The 27161-nt window shown below is 36.0% G+C and overlaps 2 protein-coding genes across 8 annotated transcripts in view; one reads left to right on the top strand and one right to left on the bottom strand.

Annotated features, from left to right (window-relative positions):
* Window positions 1-5520: 5520 nt before the first annotated feature.
* LOC143254272 (techylectin-5B-like) lies at window positions 5521-13394 on the top strand. 2 transcript variants are annotated; one of them, XM_076509166.1, is made up of 4 exons: window positions 5521-5804; window positions 7657-7759; window positions 10124-10234; window positions 12223-13394. In XM_076509166.1, exons 1-4 carry the CDS (start codon window positions 5580-5582, stop codon window positions 12483-12485), a joined length of 702 nt encoding a protein of 233 aa, XP_076365281.1. In that variant the 5' UTR covers window positions 5521-5579; the 3' UTR covers window positions 12486-13394. The 2 variants fall into 2 exon arrangements, with proteins under 2 accessions (XP_076365281.1, XP_076365280.1); XM_076509165.1 differs by having other exon boundaries at window positions 5522-5804; window positions 10070-10234.
* A 6632-nt stretch (window positions 13395-20026) lies between these two features.
* The window catches only part of LOC143254273 (uncharacterized), a 46464-nt gene continuing 39329 nt past the window's right edge, over window positions 20027-27161 (bottom strand). For 5 of the 6 annotated variants that reach the window (XM_076509168.1, XM_076509167.1, XM_076509172.1 and 2 more), the window contains one exon: window positions 20027-25877. In XM_076509168.1, the coding sequence (XP_076365283.1) occupies window positions 22265-25414 (3150 nt within the window). In that variant the 5' untranslated portion in view covers window positions 25415-25877 and the 3' untranslated portion in view covers window positions 20027-22264. Of the gene's footprint in view, window positions 25878-26419; window positions 26477-27161 lie in introns of all 6 variants that reach the window. The other variant, XM_076509169.1, reaches the window with a different exon arrangement.

The following is a 27161-nucleotide window of genomic DNA, read 5'->3' as shown; positions in this document are numbered from 1 at the left end:
GTTGCGACTTATGTGAATTTTTGAACACACTATGTTTAAAATTATTGTTTACTTAATGTAAAGTGAACAATAGATTTCTGGTTTCATATAAAACATTTTTCAACACTGTCATTTCAGTGCTAAATATGCATGGGCTGGTAATATCTACACACGCAATTGAAGGTTTAGTATTTTTAATACCATTTTATAACATTCTGTGTATTTCACAAACACCTCTATAACAATTACCACGATGTCAAAAGCTGATAAATCTTAAATATCTCCACATGAATGCTTGAACTTGTGTGAAACAAAAACAAATGTCAGATTTCAGTATAATGTAAATCACTGTGTACAGCGTTCTGGGATTAATAAAACTGCGTGTGTTTTGAACAAATGTAACACTATGTTATTTCATGTTGGTTCTACAGAGAAACATCTGTGAGCTTTTTTGTAAGTTTCATTTGAAGGCTGTAAGATAAAGAAAAAACTGCTGTTTGTTTTATAGGACCTAGAACTATGATAGAATATAATTTATCTGTTTTGTTGTTTATTTGAAAGGAAAATAAACATCCTGAAGAAGAAATAGTTACCGAGTTTTCAAGCAGTCTTACATTCAAGTGACTGACCAAGATTTGTGGAGTGGTGACACGCGAGTAAGTAGTGAAGTATGTGACCTGGTGATTAGCATACAGAGTAGAAGGAAGTTGAAGGCCCAAGGTTTGAACTTGTGATTTACAGTTGAACACACTTCTCACTTTGAGCTGTTGTATATTATAAAAGTATAAAAGTGACAGTCAGTACCACTATTTGAATATGAGTAGTCATGGATGTTCCAAGTGCTGCTGAGTGGTTGCTCTCCATTGGTCACTTAAGTTGATGTCACATAAGGTGCCATACAGGTTTAAAACACCAGGTAATTGTTTTCTTTGAAAGTTATTCCATGCTTTTGTTGTTGGTTTGTAAAAGATGTTAACAGCTAAGAAACTTTTTTATCTTGAATCCCAAACAGAAGTCAAAAACGTTGTGTCAATTGAAAGGATCACCTGGGTATAAGATGTAATGTAGGATATAAAAGGTTTTGGAGGTGGCTGAAGAGGTAGGACCTACATCACAGTGGGGATACACCATTTATCTATCTTAACCTCCATTTGCCAGTCTCACATGAAAAATAATTAAATAATAAAATAATCAAAGAGATAGAAATAGAAATTAGGAGAGCAAGATGTGGGTGCTCAAGCCCACAATGCTTCATATTTATATCACAATTCTCTGCTTGCAGAAGTTTGTGGGAAGGTGACTGCTGTTCAAAGTAAAGAAAAAAGAAGAAAAATATATATACACATAAGAATTAATGTTCATCTAAACTTTGTAAAATAACAGTACCATTTAATAAACTTACAAATTTCTGTTAAAATATTTTCAGGTTTGTGTTCTAACATTTTGTTGTTAAAATTAATTGCTTTAACTATGAACTAATTGTGGTGCAGGAGAAACTCTTATTTCCTGACATTTTCTAAATGTATGAAATATCCTGCATTAGAAAAACAAAACAAAAAAAAAACTTTCCAGTATTAGTTCTTCATTTCATTAATTAGTGAAACAAAGTGCTTCTGAACTTGTAAACTATATAACACCATTGCATGTACCACTTCTCCATGGCACGTGTACTTGGAAGTGTTCCACGTTAGAGCAAAGTATAGATAATCAATAGAAAATATTGTAAACGATTGAAAAATTACTCTGTTTTGAAAAGTAATGTAAAAATATTTATTTAAAGAAACATTTGTAGATTATCAAAATATTGTAGTTTGTTTACTGTTTTAGGATATTGTTAATCCACTTTCGGTTTGTAATATTTGTTAATTTATACGGGATCATTAAAACAAACTAACTTATCATGGCAACTTAAATATGTTTAATTTTACAAATGTTTTGAAGTAAATTGTCACCAGCATCATGAGAAATATAAAACTGGTCACTGTCACAGGATAATATATGCAGGGGATGTGTTCCTCCCTCTTACATTGAAGTGGTACTGAAAATATTTTTTATTTTTCTATAATTTACTGGTATATTCACCATTCACAAAAGCATTTATGACTGTTATCCACTAGTAATAGTAATATATGCATTAGTTTTATGTTACAAATATACTGAAATGAAACTGCAAGACAAGATAAAGTATATCATAAGATAAGGTAATATTTAGGGATAACAATGGATCTGTTGGCCCATCTAGCTTATCCCATCCACTAAACTAAACCTATTTAAAAAACAACCTCAAAACTATAAGATTCATTCCATCATTCATATAATTATCAAGCATTCTCTTTAAACTCGTTTAAATTTACAAACTCTACAACATCTATAGGCAACTTATTAGAAAAATAAGACTGTCTTGGGTGAAGATGACTCTTACCTTGCCAAAATTTGTAATTGTGCACCCTAGTCTTAACATTCTCACTATTAGGTATTAAAAACCAAAAAATGGTGCATCAACACTAACACTCCCTTAACAATCTTAAACACCTCAACGAGATCCGTTTTAACTCTTCTTTTTCTCAAGAAAACAACTTCAGAGATATTGGTAAGAAGCCCAAGGTTGAAGAAAGTACTCCAAATATAGCCTAACTAGTGATCAATACAATGAAATTACAACCTCTTCAGACTTGTATTCAATACGTTTTTAGATACAATCTAAAATCCTCTTTGTCTTGCCACAAGTGACATCACATTGCTTGGATGGCTTAAGAGACTGATTAACCATTACATCAAGATTGTTTTCTGCCATAACACTGTTATTACTATCCAAATTATGATAACCCACATGCATTACCTTGAATTTATTAGTAGTAATGTTTTAAATTTCGAGTCTATTCTCCTTTTATAGTTTTGTAATTCGCTCTTATTGCCTTAATGTTGATAAAACTTTAAGCAGAAATCACATTCATGTTGCTGCCACTTCTCACTTACAATCTCAACAATCATCATTCTAGTATAATATTAAACACGTCAAGAATGTGTTACATCTGATTAGTACCAGTTCTTTGTCCATAGATGGCACCACCTTCTCTTGAACAACACGGTGTGCAAATGGTTTTACGGTGAACTCTATTGACTAGCTATTTTCTCTTTATTGACAGTTCAAAGTTAAATATGCCTAATGTAGCTGTTCCGGAGTATCGAAAACAAACCATAAACTGTAATATATCAGTATATCTCAGGACGGCTTGTATGATTAACACTTGTACTAACAAAGCAGGGAACAAAGTTTTGACCTTCTTAGGCCATTTTCAGCTTAAAGAAAGTTTGCAACTGACCGGTGCCGGGTACATGTCTTAAGAACGAGAGTGTAAACGGATAGGGGCGTTGCAGTTAGATGTAGGGTTAAAATTAGTACAAGTTTATTGGTTTAATGTTTGTTTTACCTGTTGTATAAGTAGGGCTTTTTTGATTTTGCGTTTGTTTGTATTTGTTTCCCTACTTAATATCTGGATGTTTTCTATGGTTATGTTGTTTTTATTAGATTTGCAGTGTTCAAAAACGTATGAAGGTGTTTTTGTGTTCTTTGAATCTAGTTTACATTTTTCTGCTTGTTTCTTTAATATAGAAGTCGTGGCAGTTGTTGCATTGTATTTTATAAATAGTGTTAGTGTTGTGTTTGTCAGTGTAGTTTTTACATAGTATAGACTACAGTTTTGTACCTGGTTTTTGAATACATTTGGTGTTTACTGGAATATTGTGTTTTAAGTTTTACCCAAAGTTACAGAGAGTGAGAGAGACTGGTCAGCGAAGCTTCTCGCGCTCTGAATGAAATTTTTAAAAATATATTAGAAACTGAAGACGATTGTCCTGGAGAGCTCTTGTAAAAACGTTTCCCATAAACACTTGCTAGCCAATCAAGTGAGGAAAACGTTATATTTTTTGGCTGCCAGGATGAAAGTACTTTATGATGAAACGTAGTGTATTTTGAATGCTTAAGTGTTTGCGTTTTAAAAACGATTGATATCAAATGCCAACCCTTATCGTCTTTGGTGTGACGAAAATTGTCTTAAATAAATGAGGCAGTTAGAGTTTGCCCTTCCTGTCTCAGAGGTTATCAGTACTCACTCGAAAAATAATCATGGCCGTTTGAGTGTTTACAAACTAGAGGTGTCAACGTTCTGTCAATGATTTCTACTGTCCCGCATTCGTGTATTCAAAGATGGTATTCGGCATGGCCACGTGGGTAGGACGCTCGACTCCCAATCCGAGGGTCGCAGGTTCGAATACTCGTACCGCTCAACTTTTCAGCTTTGAGAGCGTCATGCTGTTACGATTAATCCCATTGTTTACCCAGTAAGTGATTGTGACCAGGGGCGATCTCAGTGAGGCAAGGGGGTGTGGCGGCTCGCAGTTTATACTGAGGAGTCCGGCAGTATCATAGATCCACACCAGAGTAGTAGGCCAGGTGGCTAAGGCACTCAAGTTGTAATACGGGGGCCACGGGTTCGAATTCCAGTCACACCGAATATGCTCGCCCTTTCAGCCGTGGGGACATTATAATATGACGATCAATCCCTCTATTCACTTGTAAAAGAGTAGCCCAAGTGTTGACGATGGCTAGTGGTGACTAGCTGCTTTCCGTCTAGTCTTACACTGCTAAATTATGAATGTCTAATGCAGACAGCCCTCGTGTAGCTTTGCGGGTCATCCAAACCAATCAAAGAAGGTGTAGAAAAGAATTTGATAGATAACTTGATATTTTGAGGTAACGTGTTTTTGGTTCTGGTAAAATTTGTAAGAAATTAAAAATAGTAATTTAAAGTATTTTTATTTTGCACTATATGAGAGTAAGTTAGAGTGTACGTTACATAATAACCAGTTGTTGTATGTTTGGATAGAAGTGGCACAAACAAAATATATTAAGCCAGATAATTTGGCTGCCAAATAACTTTGCTAATATTAAATTAATTTCACGTTGCATATTGACACTGCATTTCATCTTTTTGGTTCGTATAGTATTAACTATATAGTATTACATACTTTTGAAAATTAGGGAAATGTTTGATGTTGGCACATGCCACAAGTTATGTGAATTCCACTAGTATGTGTTTATTGGATACCAGGAGCGCTGCTGTCTATGAAGTCTGCAGCCTAAATCTGTTTTAAAATCATACGTAAATTACAGTATATTAACAATCCAATTATGTCTTTCTTATTTTGACAATTTTTCGAGGCTCGATCTCGGAATCTTTACAGTAGCTAACAGCGCCCTCTGTTGAACACCCGCAGATTTATAAGTTAAAGTGAAAATTACATATTTGAAATGCTTACGACTTATTATATTTCTTTACCTGATACGAATAATTTTTAAGGGATCCTACTGATGTAAAGTATTTTGTGCTAAACTTTCTTCACTTGGTACGTTTCATAACGTACTTATACTTTGAACTAACGGCGATTTTAAGATTACAGTATAAACATCGTGTTAGTAAACCACTTCATAAGCTATTAACCTATTTCAGAGAGATATGGGCAAGTTATAAATTCCCAGCGATGTCTAATGCTGCGACAAATGAACGAAAGTCAAGTATAACACTTCAGACTCGATAATAATGATACTACTGTTATTTGTTGTTTACGAAGGACTGTTTGCTAGTTATATGGACACGGTTGGTTTCTCTCTGGACCACCCAAGTGTCAACTGCAAGCCTGAAGATTGTAATGATTTAAGACAGCAGGGTTTCTATGAAAGCGGGGTATATTGGATTTGGCCCCGGTACTACAACAAACCTGTCAAAGTTTTTTGTGACATGACAACGGACGGAGGGGGGTGGACGGTAAGAGACCGTAGTCGTATTGATCCATTGTATGAATGTTTCTCATTGTCTCTTGCCTTTTAAATATATTTCATAGTATAGGACAGAAAAGGGAATCGTTTCTTTCGAAAATGACTAACATAAAAATAAACAGTTCATGCTCAAGATGCTTGAAAACACGGAACATTTATTGCAAGATGACATAACGTTTTAGTCAATACAATTCTCTGAATTACAATCTTACTAACGTTTAGAAAAAGATAAAGAACTAATTGAACATTCTGTTACTTATTGGGTAACTTAAACTATTTTAGTTCCAAATATTAATGCCGATTGTAACTTAGGTATCATAAATGAACTTCATCATGATTTTGTCACAGTTAGGACTGATACGAAACGTGTATAGATACCAAAGGCTTGCCATGGGTTTGTTACAAAGTTTGACAGTTTCGACAATAAAATTTAATTAGAAACAGATGTGTAACATTAAAAGTTTCAAATTATTTTGTGTAATGAAATGTAGTTTTCTGCTATGATTTGAATTAATTCTAGAAAGGATAATTTTGGTTTATTTTATGGTGGTTACGGGGCTGGTCAAACTGACCGACTTCACATTAAATTAAGATTAAAATGTGAAGGTTTATTGAAAAAAAAGCTGGAAACTTATGTTGGGGTTTTAGAGATTATACAAAAGAAATATGTTAATCGTGCAGATAGAGAAAAAAATGTAATGTTAACATGAAATTCGCTTTACACTCAGAGTAGTGACTACTTTGACTTCGTGCACTAAAAGATTACTTTATGGGCAAAGCACTTTATTAGAAATTATGATGTTTTCTATACAAAAGATTTACTATATTTGCTTAAAGCTTGACAAATTTCATGAAAATACATAAATCGTATCAGACGATCTATCGATATAATCGTATCATGGCTTCTGGATATGATACTCGTAATATACCGCTGTGTTGCTACATCTTTAGTCACAGTACTTTAGCCATGACTTCCCACCCTAGAGGTCAAGTTTCTTTACATTATCCTTTGGTTTAAGATTGGCTTTTATGTTAAAATAGGTTAACTAATTGAATATACTCGCTAAATAAGAAAAAATGTGTTAGAGGATAGAGTTTGTACTTTAATCTCATTAATGTTAATTAATAGTAATGATTAAAAGTTTAAAATGTATAGTTTTATTTGTTATTATTATAGTTGTTTTTATTACAGAGATTGTTTCACATTTGTATTAGTATATAAATATAGGACCAACGTAAAAATTTATGTGAACTGGTAGTTAGACCTTCTGAATCCATCTGCGGCTCACAGGTTCGAATCTCCATCACGCTGAATGTGTTTGCTCTTTAAACCATGGTGGCATTATAATATTACTATTAATCCCACTATTCTTTGATAAAAGAGTAGCCCAATAGTTGGCAGTGGGTGATGTAGACTAGCTGCATTTCTTGTAGTTTATTACTGCTAAATTATGAACGGCTAGCGCAGAAAGCCTTCATATAGCTTTGTGCAACTTAAAAACAAAACCACCACTAAGCGGGCCGATCTTCGTCAAAAATTATTAGGTTTATGGCCGAAAATGTCGTTATAGTGAGGGTACCCACCTAATGTAACAACGTAGTCTGATATTAATAAGTAACAACATTATAAAAAGTATCTTTAAATAACTACACTTGTTAACCAGACTTATTTTCAGATTTTATTAAAGTACCTAGTTTAGTTTGATCGGAAAGTAATATTAAGTACTCACCATGAAATAAAACAACTGTTGTGTTGAGGGGTAACATCATACAAAACAAACCACTAGTGACAAAAAGTGGAACTGCAGATTGAAAGTTTTTACTTTCACATTTTCTCCCAGGTAATCCAGAGGAGAGATGACATTGAACCCAGACAAGATTTCTACCAACCTTGGAAACAATACAAACACGGTTTTGGAAATCTTACAGGAGAGTTTTGGTTAGGTAGGCTAATGTTACACTGGTTAACTTTATCAAACGTACTACATTTTCAAGAATATTTCAATTGTTAAGTTAGGGGACACTGTGAATATCTTCTTTTTAAAGAATGAACTATACACTGTTAGAAACGTGTTTCATATTTTATTTTGCAGTATACTTTAAAAATTTCATGGATGTTCCCCCTTTCGTTTCTCTGAAAATTCTCATCTAAAAATACATGGATGGTTTCTAAGTATTTGAATTTAACTGAATTCTATAAGTGTATATAGCTAATGATAAAGTTAATCGGTTGTTGATTTATTTAATTTATGTTTCACAACATCGACATTAGAATGTCGATTAGATAACACACAGAAATCTGTCCAAACTATGCCTGCCACCCCTACACACAGAAATCTGTCCAAACTATGCCTGCCACCCCTACACACAGAAATCTGTCCAAACTATGCCTGCCACCCCTACACACAGAAATCTGTCCAAACTATGCCTGCCACCCCTACACACAGAAGTCTGTCCAAACTATGCCTGCCACCACTACACACAGAAATCTGTCCAAACTATGCCTGCCACCCCTACACACAGAAATCTGTCCAAACTATGCCTGCCACCCCTACACATAGAAATCTGTCCAAACTATGCCTGCCACCCCTACACACAGAAATCTGTCCAAACTATGCCATCCACCCGACTAACAGTATAGTTGCTGACAATGTAAGAGATCAGCTTCCTTTGTTAATGGTTGTCATTCATCCAATCATTAAAAGCCACATCAGCTTGCTCGCTATATAAGCTTATCCATCAATGACACTTTTCCATTGTTTATGGTAAAGATGCGTGTTCTTCATGAACTAACACCACTTGATAAGTATGTGTCAACTATTGGTCCAGATGGTTATTTCACGTCAGAAACAGAATCCAGAATAGTGCAATGTGTAAGATGTTTACGAAGTTTGGAAGAATTGGTAAACGAGAAACCTTTACGACAAAAGATGGTCCATCAGAGATCTAACGTTCCGGCATGGTTAGGACGCTTTACTCGCAATCTGAGGGTCGCGGGTTCGAATCTCCACTACATCAAACATACCATTTCAGCCGTTGAAGCAATATAATGTGATGGTCAACCCTACCTTTCATTGGTGATAAAGAGTAGCCCAAGAGTTGACGGGGGTAGTGGTGGCTGGCTGCCTTCCCTCTAGTCTTACACTGCTAAATTAGGGACGAATCGCACAGATAACCCTCGTGTAGCTTTGCGTGAAATTCAAAACAAACAATGTTTCTCATTTTTACACATCTAAATTAAACTAAAACGACACAAGTGATAAGACTTGAATTTCAATAATAATTCCTTAGAGATATTTATCCAAAATGAAGCTAACCAGGTTTGAAACGATCACGAACTTAATTCTCTTTTTAATAAAGGTAATGTGAAACTGGAATAATTCTAACTTTATTTCTTAAAATATCAAGTGGATATGGTTCGAAACCCTTATAACTTTGAGATTACCCGAAAACGTGTAACACTCTTACATTACTACCTCAGAAATATTTGGAGGTAAAATAGTACTACTACTAAGTTGGAAAGTGTAGAGACATTATATATTTTCGCACCAACAGATTACATATTTTTGTGATTATATATTTACTTATATTTACATATACAGTGTGACCCGTAAGTTCCTACCCATCCATATGTTATATTCAATTACGCATGCATTATAAATTTGTTTCTTTTTCTTCAGAGAAATATGGCCGATGTAAGCCCATGTTGAGGAACATGTCTCACAGAACATGGCGTCGCATAATATTATGCAGCGAGAATGAGGACAGCACACAGATTCACTGGATACATAATATATATGAATGGGTAGGGACTTACGGGACACCCTATAGATCTGATAATTAGGCCTAATCTGTTGCAGTGTTACTGGGTTTACGTCCAAGAACGTTATCAGTATCAACGTTACCAAATTGAAGATTTAACAAAGCTTGTCACCATAAGTATTTAGTGGTTTATTTTATATGTACATATACAATAAATAAACCTCTTTCAATAGCTCAGTGATAAGCTTGAGGGCCTATAACGTTAAAACTCGTGGCACGATCCCTGCGATGGTCGCAGCTTTCCCCTAACAACAAACAAATAATAATTCAGAAAGTGTGCTATATGTAAAATATATATTTAAATCATGATGTTTTGGGTTGTATTTTTACTCATCGTAATGTTCAGTAGCCTAAAATAACACATTTGAATGTATAACGTACTAATCTTAGTTTTAATAACAGTTTAACTGATGCTTAGTTTTTCTATTACAGGTAACGAACTTATATTTGTTTTAACCAGTAAAGAAAACGTTATTTTAAGAATAGATATGGAAGCTTTTAACGGTGACAGAAAACATGCCAGGTACCAGAACTTTCTCGTCCGAAGCGAGAGGGATCTTTACAACATGACTATTGGGTCGTACGATGGAACTGCTGGTAAGAGGTTCATCATATGCGTAATAAGCAGGGGGGTTGCCCCCCGGGTCTACTTCTTATGGAGCAGATTACAACTAGTTAATAGTTTAAGGACCACTTCAGTCTACATGACTGTATATTCTAGGAATTTATCCATTTGAAATTTAAAAATGCCATACTTTGTGGGGGTCGTACTCCCTCCTTATCTTCATAGAATTATCATTTGTAGCTCTTGCGGACGCTGTAGCCAACATGGGTAACATTTGTTTTCCCCGCATGTTATGACGTTTTCTCATTTTACCAATGCGAATGTACTGAAATAGAGGTGGATTACGCCCAACATGGCCAGGTAGCTAGGGAGTTGCAATCTGAGGGCTGCAGATTCGAATCTCCATTAGACCAAACATACTCACCCTTTCAGCCGTGGGGCGTCATAATGTGATGGTCAATACCACTATTCGTTGGTAAGAGAGTCGTCCAAGAGTCGGCAGTGGTGATGACTAGCTGCCTTCCCTCTAACCTTACACTACCAAATCAGGAACGGCTAGCGCAGATAGCTCTCGTACATCTTTGCGCGAAATTAAAAAAAAACGAAAAAAAAAAACGGGCGGATTACATGTGCAACAATGCAGTGGTGAATTACATGCGCAACAAAATAACTTATTACCAGATAAAACGAAATTAACTTGCAAGTGTATCGTGGAGATATTTCTATTCGGTTCTTCTATAGAAAATTACTTTTGATAATAATGCCAATACTGCTCTCCCTAAAATAAAATAAAACCGCCCATAATCGATGCCAACTGAAAATACGTAGACGGCAGTGTAGTGCTGTAACGTATTGTTACTTTACAGCCCATATATTTCAAACAAACACTGCCCTCACGAGTTTTAAGTGATACTCTGGATACCACTGTTTGTCACATCAACAAAATTCTTTCTTTGTATATTTGTTTCTCTTCTCTTCTTAAGAATAAGGAATATTTTTTTCTTTAATTCGAATGAAATTTTTAATGTAACATAATTGCCGAGATGTTGCTGTTTTAGCAATAAATGTATTGGAATGTTTTCGAACTAGCATCAGACTTGCAAAATGAAAATTTAACACTTGATTAAATATGTTTACTAACTTTCTGAGAAATATACGAGTTTACTTTGTCCATTCAATGTGAAAATAAAATTTGGTAAATGAGGATCTGCAAGGTAACATGTTTCACTCTAAGTTTTTTATATACTACATTTCACGTCTTCACACTGTGTTGGTATGTATCTTGAGCATGCGTGATACAACTAATGTATGATATTTTATAAGATATAGTACCGTATTTTGAGGCCTTTGGTGCGCTATAGGTGTGACTGTCATATTCTGCTATTCCATCAGGTGAGAATAACACCAGATATGTTCATCACATTCTCTTACGGCAGTTTTGTGTTAGTTACTTTAAGATCTTAGCAAGAGCAGATGATGGACAAAAGGAAGCTTGTTTGTAACTAGTCATGGCCTGGCATGGACTGGTGAGTAACGTCCAGGCCATGGACTGGTGAGTATGGTGCTCGACTCTCAATATACAGGTCACAGGTTTCAATCCTCGTCCCAAATCCCCTTCGCAAACGTGGGGGCGTTATAAGTGACGGTGAATCCCATTATTCGCTAAGTATTCCAAGAGTTGGCGGTGGGGGGTGATGACTTCCCTCTAGTCTTTCACTGTTAAATTAGGGACAGCTATCCGAGATTTTTCTCGTGTAATTTGCACAAAATTCAAAACAAATCAAGCCACACATGACTCGACGTGTAATCAGCTATTTTTGAACTATAAAAATTTAACTTCAACTGACAGTAAGATGACAACGTAGATTCATTAAGAATGGAATTATTTGTATTGTTTTTTATTCCATCACCGTTAAAACTTCAATGGCTATCGAAACACTAGCGTAAAACATTGTTCAGCAATGTTCCTTACTTGGCGATAAATGAATATTAATATAATGTTGTTTTCATGCGTGTTTAGGAGACTCTCTTTCCTACCACAGTGGGTTTTTCTTCTCCACAATAGACATGGACAATGACCAGCGGCATTCTCATAACTGTGCCGAAAAGTATAGGGGTGGTTGGTGGTTTAAAAGCTGTTTAAATAGCAACTTAAATGGCATTTACCAACCTGGTGGAAAAGTCTCGAACGAAAGTTATGCAGGAATAGTTTGGTACCACTTCAGGAACACTTCTCATTTTCACCTGAAGAGTTCCGAGATGAAGATCAGACCAGAGTTTTAATATTTCGATGTCCGTCAAGTTCGTAAACAACAACAACAAGAATGGTTCATTAGATAACTTTTAAATATTTGATCACTAATTATGAGATGAATTAAATCTTTATATTTTGATTCCAATTGTTTGCGGGACGTTGTTCTCTGTTGAAATATTCGTAAAAAAATATTTCCATATTTTCTTAAACGATAAGAGGAAAACAATATAAAATGTGGTATATTTTTACTTAAAGAATATATTTTCTAATTGTGTTTTTGTGGTGTCTTACATTATATAGGTTCTCCACTCTCTTGCTAACGACAGATCTAAAGCTTCCATAAAATTTCTTATCCGTATTTCAAGCCCCCCGCTAGTACAGCGCTATGTCTACGGATTTACAACGCTAAAATCAGGGGTTCGATTCCCCTCGGTGATCTGAGCAAATAGCCCGATGTGGCTTTGCTGCAAGAAAACATACACACACACCATATTTTAAAATCTACATACAACTTCCCAGTGGCGGATTCAGGGAAGAGGTGGCTAGCCATTTCGCTTTTTAAACTGTTTAAAAATTATGAAAATGTGACAAATAATTTTTAACCATATAAAAAGAGGATGGCTAGCCACCCACTTTCTTGAAGTAGAATTTTTACGTTTGTTTCTCTCTCTATTTTGAACCTGGAATGTTTTGTTCGAAACACTAAGGAAATTAATTTGAGCTTTACCATCATATCATTTGTAATAAATATTTTTATAATGCTATAGTCTTTGATCAGTTGATAATTTTGAACACATTATTTTGCATATTTCGAACTATGAATTGACGCCTCGTTCACTACGTTGGAAGAAAAGTTCGTAAATGTATTTTCTAGTAAATTATTCAGTTGTTTTGATTTCGTACATTAAAAAAGTCTTTCAAAAATGTTACTCTGTGTACGTTTGTGGAACGTTTCTTTGCTGAAAGTTGTTCGAACTTCATCTAGTTTGAGTTATACAATTTTGAGTATTTTTAAATACGTAGCATTTTGTAACGTATCATTTCAAGTACAATGAAACGCCACACCCTTAAAGTAAATGATATAAAATTACTGTATTGGTAACGAAACGTGAAGAAATATACCAGTAGTTTCACGACGCACGTGGAAGGCATGGGGATAAGATCTGGCAGCTGATCCCCTCTATAGAAACAAGTCAAGTTTGGTGACAATCGGACCAAATTGTCAAATAATAGGTGAGATTAATCATAGTCGATGTATATTGATTAACTAAAACCGTATGGTTGTGATGACGTTAGTCATAATGGGGAAATTGATTAATTAAAACTGCAGGTTTATGATGGCATTAGTCATAATAAGAAAGATTGATTACTTAAAAATACAAGAGTATAATAATGTTATTTCATAATAAAGGAAATTAATTAATTAGAAATACAGAAGTATAATGACATTAGTCATAATGAAGGAAATTAATTAATTAGAAATACAGATGTATAATGACATTAGTCATAATGAAGGAAATTAATTAATTAGAAACACAAAAGTATAATGAATTTAGTCATAATGACGGAGATTAATTAATTAGAAATACAGATGTATAATGACATTAGTCATAATGAAGGAAATTAATTAATTAGAAACACAGATGTATAATGACATTAGTCATAATGAAGGAAATTAATTAATTAGAAACACAAAAGTATAATGACTTTAGTCATAATGACGGAGATTAATTAATTAGAAATACAGATGTATAATGACATTAGTCATAATGAAGGAAATTAATTAATTAGAAACACAGATGTATAATGACATTAGTCATAATGAAGGAAATTAATTAATTAGAAACACAAAAGTATAATGACTTTAGTCATAATGACGGAGATTAATTAATTAGAAATACAGATGTATAATGATATTCATAATTGATTAATTGATATTGCATAAGTGAAATAAAGTTATCAAAATTTGTTGATTTTATAATTTCAGTTCTTTTCTTTTCAATTTTCTTGGAGTTGTTTTTTTTAATTATTATTATTTAATTAGAAATGTCTACATCTCTTAAGTTCACGATCTTTAAAGATCATGTGCGTTTTTTGCACTTTTAAATAAAGAAAAAACGGACACGAGATTATTGAATTTAAGCCTTTTTAAAAATGTCAGTAGTTACACAAGTCACGTTATTTTAATTGGTTGTTTTTACATTTTTGTCTTATATTTTTTGTTGTAATTCAACAATCTATTGAACTTGTGATTATTGTTATCATTTATTACATATTAATTTTAAAATCGTTTTGTTTTTCAATATTTTTTGTGTACTAGTTTCTCTGAAGAAATAACTTTTCGAAATATAGTTTGTGTCAGTGTATATGGTTCTGTTACGGCAGGGCCAGGTGGTTAAGGCACTTGACTCGTAATCCGAGGGTCGCGGGTTCGAATCTCCGTCACTCCAAACATGCTCGCCTTTTCAGCCGTGGGGGCGTTATAATTTTACGGTCAATCCCACTGTTCGTTGGTAAAAGAGTAGCCCAAGAGTTGGCGGTGGGTAGTGATGACTAAGCTGCCTTTCCTCTAGCCTTACACTGCTAAATTAGGGACGGCTAGCGCAGATAGCCCTCGAGTAGCTTTGTGCGAAATTCGAATAAACAATTATACCCTCTCCTTCTGGATAAAAAGTCTGATCTTAAAGATTATTGGAATTTCGTTTGCACGTTACTATAGGCTACTTGTCTTAGTTGTTAAAGGTCCTTTCGGATTACCCAGTAAAATATTATAGAGTAATTTTTTATGGTAGTCTCTGATGATTTTTGATAATATAGTATCATTTTGAGGTCTCTGTTAATTCACACTCGCAATCCGAGAATCGCAAGTTCGAATTTCCTTCACCGCACGTGCTCGCCATTTAAACTGCGGGAGTGTTACAATGCCACGGTCAATCCCACTATTCGTTGTGCTACGTTAGAAACGGCTAGTGCAAACAGCCCTCGAGTAGCTTTGCGAGAAATTAGAAACAAAACAAACTACTGATTTAGATAAATGAGAAACATCACACTGTATCTCGTGATAAAAGAAAAACGCAACTGCCTCTGTCTCTAGACTTACGCAGTTATATATTGAAGAAACTAGACTGGCTGTGTTTACTGCTATGGAGAGGTTATTTAAAAAGAAATGTACCACATTCTTTTCCACCATTTACAGTCAATCAACCAATCGTAGTAACGCACGAGTGACTCGAAATTATAAATCATTAAATCAAGAAAGGAAAAATATACAGAAGTAATGGATATGGGAAGCCTAATGGAAAAAAAAACAACAGAAAGTTAAAAACGAAGAAAAAAGAACTGGTTAAAACATTTAGTGATAATGACTGAAGTGTTCTTGTCGTCAGAGTTTTGATAGAAATATGTTCAGAAAAGCAACTTGGTCCCATCGAAGAAGAGCGCGAAGTGTCGGATTAATAAATCTCTTTCCCGAGTCTAAAACTGCTTCAAGTGCTTCATTCTTTCTTTACTAAGACCTTACAGTAGCACAGCGATAAGTCTAAAGGTTCACACCAGGGTATTTACACGTACAGGGTAACATGTAAACCGAAATTATTTCGTTTTCTGAAGAGAAGCTTATTCTACAGGGCAACATGTATACCGAAAATCATTTCGTTGTCTGAATAGAAGTATCATATATAGGGTAAAATGAAAATCGGACGTTTATCTCGTCTTCTGAACAAAAGTATCACATACGGAGTAAAATATAAAGAGGACAATATTTCGTCGTCTAAACAAAGGGTAAAACCATACAGAAGATGCAAAGAATACAGAAAGTTACTCCACGAAACAGGTCGACTACAAGACAATTTATTTTTCTTTAAATTCCATCTGAAATATTTGATGTAATTTGATAGCCACAGATCTTAAAACAGTCTGATCCGTTTATTCTGTTGTTACTTTTAGCTATAAACTAACAACGGTTAAGGGTTAATAAATCAACTGTCTTTTTTTTTTTATATTAGCTTTGACGATTTTGTCCTTAACCTAGAAATACTGTTTTGTAGTTTAGAGGTAAGGGTCATAAACACATTTTAATCATGGTTTGCTAATGGGACTAAACCACCTAATAGTTAGTCTTATCAAATGGAGAAATTCTGTGTAAGGGTAAAATATGTACTGTTAAAGTTTGTTTCATTATTTGTTGAATTTGCTCAAAGCTACTTTAGAGATATTTGTGCTAAATATGCACAATTTGGAGGTGGTGGACAGGAGAGAAAGCAGCGAGTTAAAACCAAACACCGCCTGCTCTTGGGCTACTCGCTCTTTTGCCAACGAATAGTGGGATCGACCGTCATATTATGACGCCAACACGGCTGAAATGGCGAGCATATTCGGTGACGAGATTCGAACCCGTAGTTTACGAGTCGAGTTCCCCAACCATCAGGCCATGTCAGGCTAAAAATATACAAAACGTGAAGCAACATTTCGCTAGAGATACTTCTAGTTTTCAGAAAAATGTTGCAATGCCTGGTGGTTAGGGGACGCTTGACTCGTAATCTGAGGATAGCAGGCTCGAAACCCCGTCCTATTAAACATGTTCGCCTTTTATCGTCGTGGGGAAGGGGCATTATATATGACGGTCAGTCTCACGATTCCTTGATAAAAGAGTAACCCAAAAGTTGACAATGGGTGTTGCTGACCAGCTGCGTTCCCTCTAGCCTTCCATTGCTAAATTAAAGTTAGCTAGCACAGATAGCCCTCGTGTAGCTTTGTGTGTAATTCTAAAGAGACTAAACCATTTGATTGTCCATCAAGAATAGCCCAAAAAGTATAAAAAGAGAAAACACACACACACATATATATAAGGATATATTGAAAACACTTCATATATTCCACAAAGCAGTTGTGTTTTATGCTAAGGTAGGTACTTAAAGAAATCTCATTGCAACAGATTTATCTAATTTAAGACGCCCGAAGGGGGTGACAACGGGAACAACAAAACCCTAATGTGGAGTCATTTTTTCCAACTACTTCTGAACTCGGAACTTGTGCAGACTCTATTATTAATGGTGTTTCGTTTTTTAATTTTTTGTATTATTGCCTGGTATTTACTTTCGTAAACAAACGACAGCAAAACGAATAAAACATCGTCCTACAAAGAAGACTCATCCAAAGTTCTCTTTAGCTTCCGAGTGTTGTACCCTTGGTAGTTTTATTATCCAATATCCATGTTATTTAAAACGTTGTTTCTTAGCCTTATTCCTCTGTTTAGAGAGTTTCCAAATGGCGAAAGTAAAGAAGTGGAAACATCCAGGTAATAAGTTAGAACAAACGACGTGTATGTCGGGAAAAACACTTTTACAGGCGTCACTTATAAATCAAGAAACTAGCGTTTTCAGTATTTTGTATTTGATTAGGAAGTTAAGATAAAGGTATATTTATATGTAATGAGCTATAATGTTGTGTTTTTCAAAGTCATTTTTATAGTTCATATAATTTAATGTAATACACAATATAGTGCTTATTATAACCCGTTCTGTAAACGATTTTGATGGGTCAGTCATTCGCATAAATATGTCAGTACGGCTGTTATGGGTGTTAACACTGTTACTAATAAAACGGAGAATAACCTGAAGATGACCTAAGAAAACCGAAACGTTGTTCTCTGCTTTATTAATAAAAGTGTTAATACCCATACCAGCCGTCCGGAGATATATTTTTACTTCAAGTGGGTTTCTTGTCATCACGAGTCATTTTGTGTAATTACTAATTTTCGTTACTTTTACAGAATTTAGGAAAAAAATTAAAACATGAAAACTAATCTGTCTCTTTAATAAAGAAATAAATAGTTTTGTTTTTCGTTTGTTTTTCTCTCAAACTTATCCAAATACTTCCCACACTTAATTATTTCTAATATTAAACATATTAACTAAAGAGAGAGGTTGCTAGACAATAACACCCCCTGCCTACGTTTGGATTAACCTTGTCAGGATCTGACTGCCACATTTATAAAGCACCTACAGCCTTAAAGTGCAGAGTGGGGTATTTTTTCTTCTATGAAAGAGTGCGAACCTCTGATCCACATTTCAGTATTAAAGATAAAGAGAGTGTCCAATCGTTCACATACACGTGGATCAAGCCTCTGATCCACATTTCAGTATTAAAGATAAAGAGAGTGTCCAATCGTTCACATACACGTGGATCAAACCTCTGATCCACATTTCAGTAATAAAGATAAAGAAAGTGTCCAATCGTTCACATACACGTGGATCAAACCTCTGATCCACATTTCAGTATCAAAGATAGAGTGTCCAATCGTTCACATACACGTGGATCAAACCTCTGATCCACATTTCAGTAATAAAGATAAAGAGAGTGTCCAATCGTTCACATACACGTGGATCAAACCTCTGATCCACATTTCAGTATCAAAGATAGAGTGTCCAATCGTTCACATACACGTGGATCAAACCTCTGATCCACATTTCAGTAATAAAGATAAAGAGAGTGTCCAATGGTTCACATACACGTGGATCATACCTCTGATCCACATTTCAATATTAAAGATAAAGAGAGTGTCCAATCGTTCACATACACGTGGATCAAACCACTGATCCACATTTCAATATTAAAGATAAAGAGAGTGTCCAATGGTTCACATACACGTGGATCAAGCCTCTGATCCACATTTCAGTATTAAAGATAAAGAGGGTGACCAATCGTTCACATACACGTGGATCAAACCTCTGATCCACATTTCAGTGTTAAAGATAAAGAGAGTGTCCAATGGTTCACATACACGTGGATCAAGCCTCTGATCCACATTTCGGTATTAAAGATAAAGAGGGTGACCAATCGTTCACATACACGTGGATCAAACCTCTGATCCACATTTCAGTGTTAAAGATAAAGAGAGTGTCCAATCGTTCACATACACGTGGATCAAACCTCTGATCCACATTTCAGTATCAAAGATAGAGTGTCCAATCGTTCACGTACACGTGGATCCAGCACGTTGAAATCTAACGACAGACCTTGAAAGGTTATCTCAAACTCTTCGATAAAACCAAACATTTCCTCATTTCATTACAATAAATAGGACCGGGTTCAGCTCAGTCGACTGTTTCTGAGCATCACGACTCAGACTTGTTGGAAATACGACACAGAAATTCCTATCGAATTTTTCATGTCAGTCCGTTAGTTTTGGAGCGAAGCAACGTTAGGCTATCTGCTGTTTGACACACGGGGAATCAAACCACGGATTTTAGCACATTTTAAGTCCATCAACTTACCGCTGTCCCAACGGGGAACCTCATCTCACATAAATAATCAGAATAAATCTATCACTTTAGACAACGATTAATGGACATTTACTGTAGTTTTCTTTTTAATATTCATACATTTGCTGAATTTGTTTATTTGACTGTTGCTAGGATAAACCAACGTAATGATCTAGCTGTCTTCTGCCTACCGTGAGTTACCTAAAGACGATCTTTAGGCTTATAAAGCCCTTACATTTATCGCTGAGCCACCGTGGGCTTATTTGTATTGATAAATATTTCTGTAATAATTACATGAAATTGTTCCACAATTGAAAAATATAATTTATTGTCCAGCAAAATAAACATAAAAAATATATATATATATATCGATATTGATTATATACACTTATAAGCTGATCAGAAAATTCAAAACACACCACAACAAAATAATTCGTTAACTAAAACAGAAAATTCTCTCTTGCGTGATGTTATAAATCGTGTATTTCTTCATCCAACAAGCTAGTTAAATATTATCGAATACATATTTATTCGCTATTAAAGTTAAGGGAAAATACATATCGCCGTAAAATCTCTCTAATTTTTACTTAAGCCTAACGTGATTTATCCGACGTTGCTGAAGGTTTAATGTTAACTAATTAGTCTTAACTAACAGATGTTTAGTTTCGTCACTGAGCTGTCAATCGAGAAGTCAGTTAAGGTGACCAGATGGGACCCATTTTGGGAAAGATTGTCCGATTTTGCATTAACGTTGCTAGAAGGTTTTTAGAGCAAAGCCACCGCAAAGAATCGAACCCCGGATTTTAGCGTAGTACCACTGTTCCACCGATGGCAAAAAAACAATTTGTTTGGTTTAAAGCAAAATCACATTGGACTATTTTCTGTGTCCACAGAGAGGAGTTGAGTCCCGGAATTTAGCGCAATAAGTCTAATTTCTCAAAGAAGGACCTTTCTGGAACAAAATCATGACCGAAAAGTCACCAAATTAGGCAAAATATGAATGTAAAATATCATTTTTCGTGCGAAGTTCACGTTTGCCTTCGAGGTCGTCACAACATTATTGTAACTGAAACAGGCCCGACATGGCCAGGTGGGTTAAGGCGTTCGACTCGTAATCTGAGGGTCGCGGGTTCGAATCCCCGTCGCACCAAAAACATGCTCGCCCTTTTAACCGTGGGGGCGTTATAATGTGACGGTCAATCCCACTATTCGTTGGTAAAAGAAAAGCCCAATATTTGGCGGTGGGTGGTGATGACTAGCTGCCTTCCCTCTAGTCTTACACTGCTAAATTAGGGACGGCTAATGCAGATAGCTCTCGTGTAGCTTCGCGCGAAATTAAAAAAACAAACAAACTGAAACTATATTTCACCACCATTCTTATTACTCATTCAGTCAGACACATCACAACAATTACACCTCAGTATGTATAAAAATATATTAATTATCAGACGAATAACACATAACACCTTAAAATGAATTTCGAACTTCCTTGATGTCGTTAAGATTGGATATTTTTTTCTAAAACTTTAAACTTTTTCAAAATAACATCTCTAGTTTTTAGTGGACTTTATCTGATTGTTTTAACGTAATGTAGATATTACAGAACAGCTTTCAAGATATTTCTAGAATCGTTCTGTGTTCGCTTCAATTAGTATACAACTGAAAGTAAGGCAGATATAGAAAGTTTTCTTTTATAGTGAAACTACTTTAAACTTTAATATAAACAAATATATGTTGAAGGACTAGTTATTAGATGCATATATACGAAACGGCGATAAGAGACAAAAATACGAATTGTGAAAAAATATTTATATACTCATATAATAAATCATGTAAACGTTCTAAGTCACACGTGGCCTACGTTTGATAATTTTCTATGTATTTTATCTCTGAAGTTCACTTACTAAAACTGATACATAATTATAATACAGCCTTTAAAGTTATAAAACCAATAAATCATAATGTATGTGCTACACATAGGTACCGAAATTTAAAAAAGCCGTATTTATACAACCAATATATAATATTATCTATGTACACGTCTATCCATCGCTCTCTGTCTGTCTGTCTGTGTGTGTGTATATAACACTTTATATGCACAGTGTTCGATTTCAGTTATCCATTTCAGCTCTTAAATACATATTCTAGCTTCGAATTTTCATGGACGAATTACACTGGTAGATGTTTCAACGCCTGATATTTTAGGGATGAATTACACTGGTAGATGTTTCAACGCCTGATGTTTTAGGGATGAATTACACTGGTAGATGTTTCAACGCCTGATATTTTAGGGATGAATTACACTGGTAGATGTTTCAACGCCTGATTTTTTAGGGATGAATTACACTGGTAGATGTTCCAACGCCTGATTTTTTAGGGATGAATTACACTGGTAGATGTTCCAATGCCTCAACTTTAGAAATAATGAAACCAACGAATACTTTTACTACTGAAGTTTTGTGATGAATGAATGTGGTGAGTATTATAATGCCTCTTTATATCACAGTTTTTCTCGTAACTATCAGCTGGAGTTTATTTGTTTCCGTTCACACGTTCATAGCGTAATATATCACTCCAGTGTCTTTAATGGGTTCTGATTTACCGTAAGAGGGCTCTTTGTAAAACATTGAATCTGAAGCTGCCCTTGGTGAGGAACTAGCCCCCTCCGGGGCACCGCGTTCATTTCTATGATATACGGCTTTTTCTTCTGCACGTTTATTTGTTCTGTTGTGTGACACAAGACCATTTTTGTTGAAATAAACAAGGCTGCTCCCTTGCATGTTTCGAGCCTGTAAATGGGATAAAATGTCACTGGTATTGCTACGCTTTGGTAAGACCTTTCTCCGGTGCATTTCGGGAATTAAGTCTGGTCCATTAACTCCTCCTTTCTCTTCTGTGACTCCTGGTAATACCAGCGCTGGTTTGCGACTTTTATCTCGTTGTTGTGAGCGAGTTCCGTTGGTAACATTCTCATGAGGCCAGGTCACGTGGTTCCTAGTATTTATTAATGTAGGCGGCCGAAGTTGAAGTTGCATCTGTTTCATGATTTCGGTTGTTGAGCCGAATCGGGGCCGAATACCCCTAACTGATGGTCTGCGAGAAAACCCGAATGTGAGACCCGCGTCATCTTCAGATAAACTATACCGTTTACGAATCCTCTCAATCCTCATTAAGTCCTCTTTTACAAATCGTTCCAACTCATCTGACGTACTGCTAGTGAGGACACCCCTTTGGTCCCCATGTGACAGCCGTAAAGAGGGTGCATGTAGGCTGCGGATATCATCAGTCACTCCTCCATAAGTAAAAGGTTGAGAATTTCCGTTACCATAAGGGGTACTGGAACCACTCTTTGGAGGTTGGTTATCAATCTTCCAATCCCGTAGGTCACTGGGGATCATCATGGTGGCTAATCTTTCTTCTCTACTACAAAGATCTTCCCAATCACTCCCGAGCGATGATGGTCTTTTCTCCAAATTCCTTTGTCCGTGAATCTGGCGTTTTTTTCGAAGTATGACAGGAATTGATCGCCCCAAATATCGGTCACATCGCATCTTCCCGTTTTCCGGTTCCTCGCCTTCCAAGCTAATAGTTTCATGATCACATTTTTCAACGATATTACAAGAATCGTTTTGTAAACTATTTGCGTCAGTCCCTAGCTCACCTTCTTGCTCTGATATTTCACTTGTCAGCCATTTTAGTTTTTCGACCAATGTGGTATCTGACTTGGGAGACGATTTCGGTTTCTCTTTATTTATTTCTCCACCTGATGGCGCATATTTCTTCTGAGCTTTAGTTTTCTTTTGTAAACTGCGGCGCAAAGCATTTCTTTCAATCGTTTCTCGGATTTGAGAATTAGTTCTAAGGATACCATTCAATCGAAGTTCAGAGTGCTCTTTCAACCTTCCATTTCGTTTTTCGTCGCAAAGAAATGGGGAAGAGTCGGTTAATCTATCATATTCGCTGCCTTCTGGATTATAAGTTGATTCTTCTTTCAGGTTTCCTCTTACGTGGTCTCCTAAAATCCGTCTACGAAGCTTCTCGTACCTTCGTAGACTTTCCAGAATGTGTTCTTCGTTGCGTTTCCTCTCTTCTGACGTCATCATGATGATAGTTTCTTGAGAGGATGTGCTAGAGTCACTGTCTGCCTCATGGACAGAGTTACGTGGAATAAGCTCTGCCTTCCAGTCTTCGTCTTCCTTCCCGGAATACTCCAGGTCCACACTGAACTGTTTCAGTGGGGGTGAGAGGCTAGAAGACTGCTTTTCCAGAGTGGGGATTTTAGCATCAAGCTCCATAGCTCCAGACAATACGTCTGGCACGCATTCTCCAGTTGTAGTGTCCAACGAGACGCTTATACCGTCGCCAGAACTCTCGTTATCCAGTGTTAAAACAGCAGTGTTCTTTGAACTGTTCCAGTATCCACAAGTTCCCTTTACTTCTCCATGATAGGTCTCACACTCAAGTCCTCTTTGGGTGTCTTCGCCTGGTTTAATGATACAAAGTGGTTCTATTTCCACGTATACAGATTTGTCCTTGTCGACACTTGATAACTTATTAGCAGCAACACAAGTGTCCACAGTTGTGTTACCTTTATTTAACCTCACTTTGACCTCATAGATGTCATCGGCTACTTCAGTAATACCTCCTTCCTCTGTGGCCGTCTCTACAGTTACCGTGCCAAACTCTCGTTCCAGAGGAAAAGTGACGTCATCAGTTGTATCTTGATATTCAGTTGGGGGGTTGAGATCTAACAAGTCTTGATACTGAGGCGGGGGCTCGTACTTGGAACATACCTCGCTGAGGGTTAAATCTGTTGGCCTTACAGCGACCACCTGTGGTCTAGAGAATTCTTCTGAAAATACGGTCATGGTTTCACTAAATGTAACTCGCAGAGTTCTGCTTTTAGACCGGGTATAGCTTCTCTTCAACGAGGATTTGAAAGGTTTCAAACTTTGAATATAATTGTGGTTATATCCTTCACATTTTCTTTCATTACGACGCTCTAAGTCACTAGCTACTGAAGCTTTATGGGATTCACATTCAACCTTGTCTGCACTGGTCTTTTCCTCACTGTTCATTTGAAGATCAGCTGAGCCAGTGGTGTCCAGCTGACCCAAACCTTCTTCCTCATTACGAGGAGAAGCCATTCCGACATTTTCATTGTCTGACGGTGTCGCTTCGGCACATTTTGAACTCACGTGCGACGACAGTAGCTGGACATCGTTTTCGATAATGATGGCGTGAAGTTCCTGAACGCTCGTATTCGTTGCTATTACGTTTTGATTAGCTTTTGTTCGTTCTGCAGTTTCTTCGATGTTATCATTACTGTATTTATAAACTTTCTTATTTTGAGACACGTTTATGTCACTTTCAACATAGTTAACCTGAAATCGGTCACATTTTTCGTGCGCGCCAACGACAAGTTCAGCTTGTGAAACCCTGACGTTCTCGTCCACGTGATTAGACCGCGGGCTTCCTATTTCCCGTTCTTCCTTATCTGACTCCTGCGACAGTCCAGACTCGCGTTTCGCCAACGCCAGAATGTCCCCTGGAAGCCTATTAGCAGCAGCTGTTACCTTGAGCGGCGCTAACCCTAACCCACAACTGTTTCCCTTCTGCCGCGACTGGCTGTTCGGTGGAGACTGTTGGCTGTCGTCAGCAGTGAGCTGGTTGGCTTCGGATGATGTAAACGTCATTGATTTTGGCCGCCCCCACCTACTTCACCATTCGAAAACGTTGGTCCAGTAATGATGCTGGATTCCCCTTTCACGTGCGTTTCGTAGGCGTAGAATTCTGGCAGAACTAGATTATATCTCAAACATAGTTCCTCCTCAGTTTCGGGTTGCCGTTTCATTCTTGATAAAACTCACGACGGAAAAGACATGATTGTTGTTTTAAACAACGTGCAAGTTGTATCTGTCTTTTTTTTTTCACGTTTGGGCGAAGTTCAGTTTTACCTGAAGAAAACAGTATTCAAAATATTTAAATCAAACAAAACATCGACGGCGTTTGTGCATCTGAAAATATATAAAAATGGAGACCAGCATCTCAGTGACGAGTCTCAAAAGCTGTCGTTCGGTTGATTTTTTTTTTATCGGGAATTGAGTCGCACAGTCTTGAGTTATTATTAGTAAATGTTTTGAGCCACGTCGAGTTTCCCTGAAATATAACGAAAATATTCTAATTAGATTTACAAAAGCTAAAACAACAACGACCAATGTGACTTTACACTAGTAATTCCGATAATTAGTGGCGTCATCTAGGAGTAATCTATAGTATTACTTTCGTTTTATAATTTTACTTCTTTAATACGTAGAAAACCATCATCTCGTTTAATTAACAACATTAAAATCATCCATAAAATATAGATAAACAAAAACAAAAAATCTAAACATAAGTGATAATATTTCGTGTTTATGTTATAACCATAAAATATTCAAGTGATAAACCAAAACACATTAACATGAATTTTTTAATATTTTTGTAAAAATATGCTGCACTTTTTTTTTAAAGGGGATCCTAGGGTACGAGCCATAACGTGGGATTATAAAATGTGTCCTAGGTTTAGGAGGTAACTATAAAAGTAGGACCCACGTTGCTGTGGGGATACACTGCCTTAACCTCCAATTCGCTAGTTTCACATGAGAAATTTAGAAATTAGGAGAACGATATGTGGATGCTCAAGCCCACAAAGTCCCTACCCTATATCACCCTTCTTTGCCTACAGACAGTTGTGGGAAGGTAACTGCTCTCCCAAGCTAGAATAAGAAAAAGATAAACATAAAAATATGGAAACAAAGAGAAAATAAATAAATAAATATGAGATACTACCATTTGGGGGTAAAATAAAACTTACCTCTTGAAGTAACTTTCTCATGACTTTGTTCATTTAACTTCATTTATATATAAATTATTTAATTTCACTATATATATGTATATTTATATATGTATGTGTGTGTACACTGCAATATTACACACAAACAAACAATAAGTTGATTTTTTAAAATTAACCGCAATTGTCCATTGTTATTAGAGCATGATCTGGCCCACGACGAATTCCACGAAATACATTGAAATACTGTATTTATGATCATATTGAATTATTAAAAACAACATAATCTATCCATCGTTAAAAGGAGCGTTCAGTGCTAACTACGTTTAACGTGGAGTCGTGGAATATCTAGTCGAACACTTAGTGTTTTCAGCTCACTTAGAAGTATGGTGGTTTATAACACTAGAATTAGCAGTTCGATCCCCGCGTCAGACTCGCCACAGATGATTCCCACTAGAAACTTTTAGGTAACGTCCAACACCGCAGGGGGTCAAGAGATATGTCAGTCACTCCGGACAACATAAATATATTGTTAAATAATAGTGAACGCTACAGTAGCTAATCGCTACAGGTCGCATTTGTTTGTAGAGTTTCTCGACGACAGTCTGCAC

Source organism: Tachypleus tridentatus, chromosome 6, assembly GCF_004210375.1.
Source record: "Tachypleus tridentatus isolate NWPU-2018 chromosome 6, ASM421037v1, whole genome shotgun sequence".
NCBI lineage: Eukaryota > Metazoa > Arthropoda > Merostomata > Xiphosura > Limulidae > Tachypleus > Tachypleus tridentatus.
This window is presented reverse-complemented; position numbering and strand designations above follow the sequence as displayed.

Coding starts and splice junctions, on each gene's coding strand:
- LOC143254272 (XM_076509165.1), top strand. CDS start 5,580: ATGATACTACTGTTATTTGTTGTTTACGAAGGACTGTTTGCTAGTTAT. Junction 7,760..10,069: donor TACAGGAGAGTTTTGGTTAG/GTAGGCTAATGT, acceptor TTTCTATTACAG/GTAACGAACTTATATTTGTT. Junction 10,235..12,222: donor GTCGTACGATGGAACTGCTG/GTAAGAGGTTCA, acceptor ATGCGTGTTTAG/GAGACTCTCTTTCCTACCAC.